The sequence below is a fragment of the Larimichthys crocea genome, chromosome XXI (assembly GCF_000972845.2).
Source record: "Larimichthys crocea isolate SSNF chromosome XXI, L_crocea_2.0, whole genome shotgun sequence".
Lineage (NCBI taxonomy): Eukaryota > Metazoa > Chordata > Actinopteri > Sciaenidae > Larimichthys > Larimichthys crocea.
Window position 1 is genome coordinate 3,905,745 of NC_040031.1, and position 7,617 is coordinate 3,913,361.

At 41.8% G+C, this 7,617-nt stretch overlaps 1 protein-coding gene across 1 annotated transcript; it reads left to right on the forward strand.

Moving 5' to 3' along the window:
* The first annotated feature begins 1,322 nt into the window (after positions 1–1,322).
* Positions 1,323–6,009, forward strand: LOC104920694 (probable polypeptide N-acetylgalactosaminyltransferase 8). The gene is made up of 10 exons (XM_027272977.1): positions 1,323–1,600; positions 1,726–1,892; positions 2,767–2,953; positions 3,586–3,783; positions 3,918–4,032; positions 4,600–4,785; positions 5,021–5,158; positions 5,312–5,404; positions 5,499–5,669; positions 5,785–6,009. The coding sequence occupies exons 1-10, from the start codon at positions 1,323–1,325 to the stop codon at positions 5,902–5,904; spliced, it is 1,653 nt and encodes a 550-aa protein (XP_027128778.1). The 3' UTR covers positions 5,905–6,009.
* The last annotated feature ends 1,608 nt before the right edge of the window (positions 6,010–7,617 follow it).

Below are 7,617 nucleotides of genomic sequence, written 5' to 3' on the forward strand. Positions count from 1 at the left end.
GTACAAAACTGCGGGAATGATCCCGGACGAGCCCCCCAACCCACAAAACAAAAAGTCCGCTCCGTGTTTTAGCGCGGACACCCACACAAAATAAACGAAACTACTCAAAAAAACCAGCGTCCTCTCATTGCGCGGGTGCAGTACACAATACAAAGGAAAACAAAAATGCACAACGGGTACTCACTGTACTGAAGTTTTTAAAGTAAATACGTCAGTCAGTTAGTCAGTTGGTCTCCTTCCACCGGAACCGGCATCTCCCGACTCTTGAAACAGCTGATCCCAATCAAAGAACTACACAATCCAATCGACGGGACAGGACTACAGCGACGCGGATATACGACATGGACTTAACCGCACGCTTAATGACACTATCGCACTTTTCCCTCACAACTCTCTGTGGACTCTCCTCTTCCTACCTCCACTCACTGGTGACTTGCTCCCATCCTAAATACTCTTCCTGGAGGACGGATTCAAACTGCGCGGGATGCGGTGGAACACAGATCTTTTAGCTGTGTGATTTTGGTGTATGGACGGGTATCCGGAGCAATTTCCTGAGGCTGCAATATGGAGTCAAGAGGTCCTCTCAGGGAGCGACCAAGATTAAGCTCTGTGGGAGAAACACCGGTTGACTCCTGGACTGCAGAGTTAATCGCAAACCGGAATTCAGCCAGGTTCTTGTCCCAATGTTTATGATTATCACCAACATAGGAAGCCATCATTGTTTTCTCTGTCAGGTTAGTTTGTGGATGGTATGCAGATGTTAACTTGTGTCCCACATTCCAGGTCCTGCATACAGTTTGGAAAACTGAGGAAACAAACTGTGTTCCCCGGTCTGACAGGATGTAGTCAGGAATGACCCCACCGGGTCAAGATGTCTTTGACCATGATCTGCGAGATGGTTTCAGCAGTGGCATTTCTGATGGGGAACAGTTCAACCCACCGGGAGAAATAATCAACAAACACCAGAAGATACACGTTTTGTTTGGAGCTTTTGGGGAAGGGACACATCAAATCCACTCCCAGCATTTCCCAGGGGCGGTGAGCTTGAGTTTGTTGAAGTTTTCCTGCAGGTTTTCTGTTTTCTGGTTTGTACAGTTGACATGTGGCACAGTTTTTCTGACATCCCAGCTCAGCTTGTAGTAGAGTAGACAAGATGTTGTAGTCTTCTGTAGGTTTTGTGCCTGCCCAGATATCAGCAAACACTGGTGGCTGACAAAGAGCTGGACTTGCCGCGTGTGATAAAGAGTTTTTATGACCTGGAGGCAAGCATCAACAATCTCCACGATGTAATTAGAGGTTTTGAAAAAAAAAAGCAGGATGCCATGCAGAAATTCCTCGAAGAGGACCGAGTCAGACAAAGTGAAAATGCAGAGGTCAAACAGCCAGAGCAGAAGGAGCAACCTGAAGCAAAAATCCAGGACAAAAAGAAAAAATCCAATAAACTGTTCCCGGACTCTGTACTATTCAAGCAGTGGGGAGAGAATCTGTCTGAGAAGGACCAAAGAGAAGCACAGACTTTGTTTCAAAAGTATGGATACAATGTTTTTCTCAGCGATCGCCTCCCTCTAAATCGAGACCTTCCTGACACTAGGGATCCAAGGTACAGCTTTAATCATTTTACGATATCAGACCTGTCATTCCACTTTATACAAAGTCCCTTCATCTATTGTATTGTTTGTTGTGCGTTCATAATGGTTCAACAATCCTTGTGTTCCTTCCAAACAGGTGTTTGAAAAAGACGTACCCAAAGGACCTTCCAAGTTTAGGAGTAGTACTGATCTACCTAAATGAAGCCTTGTCTATCATCAAGAGAGCCATGCGCAGCATTATCGACCGCACCCCTAAAAACATACTGAAGGAGATAATAATGGTGGATGACAACAGCTCTAATGGTTAGTTGGTTACAAAAGAATTGTGCAAACCTACACAGGGTAAACAAAAGCTCATCTAGGATTTCCACAGTGCAGTTGAAGGCTAGACAAGCTAATGAAACATGCTGCTCATGTTCCACATGTCATTTCAACTAATTAGTGAATAAGTATAGTAAAGAATAAATGCTCTTATGGTTTATGGTTTCATTTAATGGACTCATGGAACAGTATGCATTTTTTGGCAGAATTGGGATGAGACGATCGATACTCATCATATCTTTGCTGCAGTTAACTGAGTTTAGCACAAAGTGGAAACAGCTAGACTCTCTGGCTTTTTGTCTGACATCTTCACGGTAATGACAAGAATTCAGGAAGTTAAAACTCAAAATGTTCCAGCACATAACCCTTGCAAAAACAATACCAGTAGATAAGGAGCATTCTCAGGTCACAGGTCTCACCAGTTTTCAGTCTTTGCGCTTCGCTAAGATAAGCAGGTGCTAGGGGTAGTTTTATATTTACCAAACAAAAATGAAAATGGTAGCAATCTTTTCCTCTAACTTTAAGCAAGAAAGTGCTTTACAAGCACATAAATCTATGTAATCTATGTAACATAATGGCATTTCAAAGCAGCAAATAGGCACTGAATTGTAATTGTTTCTCATTTGTTTTATCCACCCTAATGTGAGTGAACAAAAACCCTTTTCAGTGTAAATCAGTGCAGCATCGCTAATTCGAATCAGACAACTGGAATGTAAGGAGTGTCTTTGATCAGAACTGTGGTTCCACCTTAAAAGAGCTTTTTGTCTTTTTTGCATCCCAGATAAATCTCGTCCCAATCAAGCCTGTTCTCCCCTTTTTATTAAAATATATGCCCACATTTTCCTTTTCACTTTAGAGGACCTGAAGGTGGACCTCGACATCTACGTGAAGTCACTTGAGGAGCAGAACCCAGGTCTCCGCATTGCGAGAGTGAGGCATGATGAGCAGCAAGGCCTCGCTTACGCTAGGGTATCCGGGTGGAGGGCGGCTACTGCAGACGTGGTGGCCATCCTGGATGCACATATTGAAGTCCATGAGATGTGGTAAGATAATACTATGCTACACTGATTAATGAATAATCTGGTTAATGTAAAATGGTTTGTGTGCAAATAATTCACTTGCAGTAAAGCTCCAGTCTTTGAACAAACAAACAAACAAATTACATTTTTACCACGAGAATTTACAATGTTGCAATGGTTATATCTACACTATTTCACACAGGGAAGTGTCCACACCACCATTCAATACAGACTGACTCTGGTGATGATGGTGATCTAGCTTTTGTTACACCATGATGATGTTTTGCTGAGTATAATGGTCGCCGAAGGAACACCCTGTTTACACAGTTAAACACTTGCACAATTTCCCAGTACAACCACAGTCTGATTTACTCTTTAGAGCTCCACTTGGGCAATTAGGGCTTAAAGGTGTTAAAAGGCTTATAAGGGAGGGCAAGTGATGTTTAAACTGGAAACCACCTAGTCACAGAGTAAAGGAGTGGTCGAGTACAATACTGTAACAAGCTGATTTTGCATCACTGAATTTAATGCAGGCAGCTACAGCTAGCCAGAGGTGCTCGAAAAATAAAACATAAGAGAAAACATGCAAACTTGTGAAAGCCACTTAACAAAAAAAATACTGCGTGTACCATCTCTGCTTATTTTTCCTCATGCAGGGCCGAACCCCTGCTGACACAGATCAAAGCTGACCGAACAGTGGTGGTGTCCCCTGTGTTTGACAGAGTCAACTTTGATGACCTCAAGGTTATTCAATACCAGCCAGCAGCACACGCCTTTGACTGGGCTTTATGGTGCATGTATGAGGGTTTTTCACCCGAGTATTCCAAACTCGGAGACAGCTCATTGCCTGGAAAGTAAGTTCAAGTGAAATCAATCAGTCCTGTTGTCATTTACCTTTGTTTCAAACATATTTTGTTAAGCTTTACTATTATGGTTCTATTATTGTATAAAATGATAAAGCAATAAATGTTCTCTTCTTTCATTTCAGGAGTCCGTCGGTCATGGGGATCCTTGTTGCTGAAAGGAAGTTTCTAGGAGAAATTGGACTCCTCGATGAAGGCATGAAAGTGTATGGTGGAGAAAATGTTGAGCTGGGAATTCGTGTGAGTAAGCCTCACCCAGCCAACATCAAATCTCAAAACAGGTTTCTCTGCAAGAGCGCTGTAGTCTGAGCTATCTTCTGTTCGGTTTACTTCTAACATGAACTCATTTATCATGCTATCTAGTTAGTTTGATCCGTACACACATTCAAAGTAACTTCCTGGAGTCTCTGCTGGTTGCCTAATTTCTATAATTATCAACCTTTTTTTTTAATAAGCAGTAGTATCCTGTGGTGCTACAAACAATGTGTTAAATGCGTATATGAGGTGGTTGCATTGCCCACAGACTGTAAGCATGCAAAAAAAAACATTTGATTTTACTCGTGCTTTGAGTTTTAATGTTTTGTTGTAAGTTTGTTTTGCAGGGTGTTGTTTAGATCAGTTGGTAGATCATCCACCCCATGTACAAAGTACTTGCCGCACAGCCCAGGCTTCGAATCCGACCTGTGGCTTTTTCATGCATGTCATTTCCCATCTCTATCTCTCTCCCCACATTCCTGTCACTTCAGCTGTCTCTATCAAATAAAGCTTAAAAAGGCCCCCCCAAAAAGTTTGTTTTGCTCATTGTAGGTGTGGACATGTGGAGGCAGTATTGAAGTAGTTCCATGCTCCAAAATTGCCCACATCGAGAGGAATCACAAGCCCTACATGCCTGACCTGAGTCCCGCCATGAAGAGAAACGCCTTGAGGGTAGCAGAAGTCTGGATGGATGAATACAAACACAATATCAACTTGGCTTGGAACTTGCCATTCGAGGTATTTCAAATGTAGTTAGGAAGAAGAAACATGACATTTTTCATGGTTTGCTACCTGCCTCTACACACACACGTTGCAGGATGATCATTCAAGGGTTCACCTTTAAAAGCTTTTATTTTCTTAGACATTTATTTTCAAGTGCAATCTATTAACTCTTAAACTGAAGTAAGATCCTTTTGAATTTCTTCTGTTTCAATAACACAGACAAATCACTCCATATTTCTTGCCTCTGTAGAATCACGGAATTGACATTGGGGATGTTTCCGAGAGGAAAAAACTCAGAGAAAGGTTGAACTGTAAGCCTTTCAAATGGTACCTGGAAAATGTTTATCCTAAGTTGGATCCCTGGGACAACCTACTTGCCTATGGAGGAGTAAGTTCAGTTTTCTCTGCTGCTTTGTGTGCGGTTGCGAAAGTACTGCAGGGCGTGTGCCACATGCATTGCCACATTATTGACATGTACCTACTTGCTGTAGTTGAGAAATATTTACAGGGTTTGGCAAAATTATTATTATTATTATTACAGATGAAAAATCTTGATGCCAACATGTGCATAGACCAAGGCCCAGTGCCAGGTCATACACCAATCGCCTACAACTGCTACTACTATGGACCTCAAGTAAGTAAAACAGTTAACTGTGGTTGTCAAGCGTAAAGATTGTTTGTCCCTTTGTGCCAAATCTGCTTGCTGAAATTATTTTTTATACTTTTAGTTCACTTATTATCGAGAAAATGGTGAGCTCTACATCGGCGGCATCAAGTCCCACAAGTACAATGACAACCGCTGTTTAACCGACGTAGGCAAAAAAGAAACCAAGCCTGGCCTTTACAACTGCAAGGAGGCTATGCAGAAAGGAATGGGGATTTACTGGGACTTCACTCAGGTAGCGTAACACTTTTAAATTAGAGGGTGGATGGTGACTCATATGGCCTAAAATATCATTGTCTGAATATTATGATGACATACTATCCATCAGCACTCTTATCACTCTTTTCTAGGGCGAAGAACTGAGGAACAGACAGACAAAAAGATGTCTGGAGATTGAAAATGGCCAACTAATAATAAAGGAATGCTCTGGCCAAAGATGGGAAATTGAGAATATAATCAAAGCCTTTTAAAGAGTGTGTATGTGTATGGACAGCAAAAAGTGCACTTCTCTGCTTGTGAGTCAGTGGATACTAACACTTGTGTGTAAAATGTGTAAAAGTCAATTTTGACTGCTACTGTGACTCCCGTATGTATTTAATTGTACTTTGTGATGGAAAAAGTAAATATTGATTTTGCAAATCTTATGTCAAATATATTTATTTCCCCTAAAAATTTTGGATACAACATTGTATCCAAATTGACTTTAAGGCCTGAAAGTAATAATTTTTTACTATATATTATTCTGCCTTTATTATTTTTGTCTGTTTTGATCACCTGCTTTGGTTGGGTTATTTGAATATGTATTCATTATACTAAACTGATATATATATTTTTTTTAAAGAAGCTTTTTTTGCTTCACTGTGTATACCACGAAATTCAGTGCAAATGTGTGGGTGAATTGAACAAGTCTCATAAGGGGTTCTATTCATTCAACTTTCAAGATCTAGATTCATGATTGATTGAATTTGTAAATGTACTAAACTAATGTACTAAAGATTATATAATATAACAATCTTGGAATAATTATCAGATACGTGAATTTGACTAAAACATCCCTAAAACCAGGACTCTGGCTAGTGATACTGTCGGTTATCTCAACAGTTAAGCACAGCAACTAAAAACATATTAGAGTGAGCTAAACATTAAAAGCAATTTTAAAAAGGTGTGTTTTTGTTAGAGATTTGAAGGTGGGCAAGTGAGTACAGTAATGGATGTGTCTGGGGACAGAGTTCCAGAGGAAGGGGGCAGCTGCAGAGAAGGCTTTGTCGCCCCAGGTTCAGTGCTTGGTCCTGAGTGGTGGAGTAAGGAGGTTTGCATCAGATGAATGGAGGCTGTGGGATGGATTGTGGCGATGGAGCAAGTCAGTGAGGTAAGAAGGAGCCTGGTTATAGAGGGCTTTGTGTGTGAGGAGGAGGATTTTGAACTGGAACTGGATCTAGGAGCCAGTGGAGTTTTTGGAGGATTAATGTGAACGCAGGTGCGGGTGTGGGTGAACAAACGTAGGGCGGAGTTTTGGATGCACTGTAGTTTATTTAAAGTTTTGAAGACAGGGTTGAGTGGTCAATGATGAGGTTGGAAACTGTCTGTGGTTTTGGTGAGGGACTTGGGGCTGATAATGATCTGGTCTGATTTGTCACAGTTGAGTTTGAGGAAGTTAGTCTGCATCCAGGATTTGATGTTGGAGAGAGTAGAGTGAGTGGCAGAGGTGATGGACTTGGAGATAAAGCTGGATGTCATCAGCATAACAGAGGAAATAGAGACCATAGTGGCGAATGATGTTGCCAAGGGGGAGCAGGTAAAGTATGAAGAGGAGAGGACCAAGCACCGAACCCTGGGGGACGCCTTGGGACAGAGGAACAGTGGAGGAGGTGCAGTTGTTGATGTGGATGAATTGATGTCGGTCTGTGAGGTATGATTTGAGCCAGGAGAGTGCAGTGCCAGTGATGCTGAGGGAGGACTCAAGGCGAGAGAGGAGAATGGTGTGGTTGATGGTGTCAAAAGCTGCAGTGAGGTCCAGGAGGATGAGGTGGCCAGAGGAGGAGGATGTCGTTGGTGACTTTCAGGAGAGCTGTTTCAGTGTGGTGTTGGGAACAGAAACCAGATTGAAATGGTTCGAACAGGTAATTTATAGCTACAAACTCAGAGGTTTAATGATGCTGTAATGAGCATAATGCTGATAACAG

Bases quoted from the DNA above. Each gene is read 5' to 3' on its own strand.
- LOC104920694 (XM_027272977.1), top strand. From the start codon at position 1,323: ATGCAGAAATTCCTCGAAGAGGACCGAGTCAGACAAAGTGAAAATGCA. The intron at 1,893-2,766 runs GTTAGTTGGTTA...TTTTCACTTTAG, and splicing joins GGATGACAACAGCTCTAATG to AGGACCTGAAGGTGGACCTC. The intron at 3,784-3,917 runs GTAAGTTCAAGT...CTTTCATTTCAG, and splicing joins GACAGCTCATTGCCTGGAAA to GAGTCCGTCGGTCATGGGGA.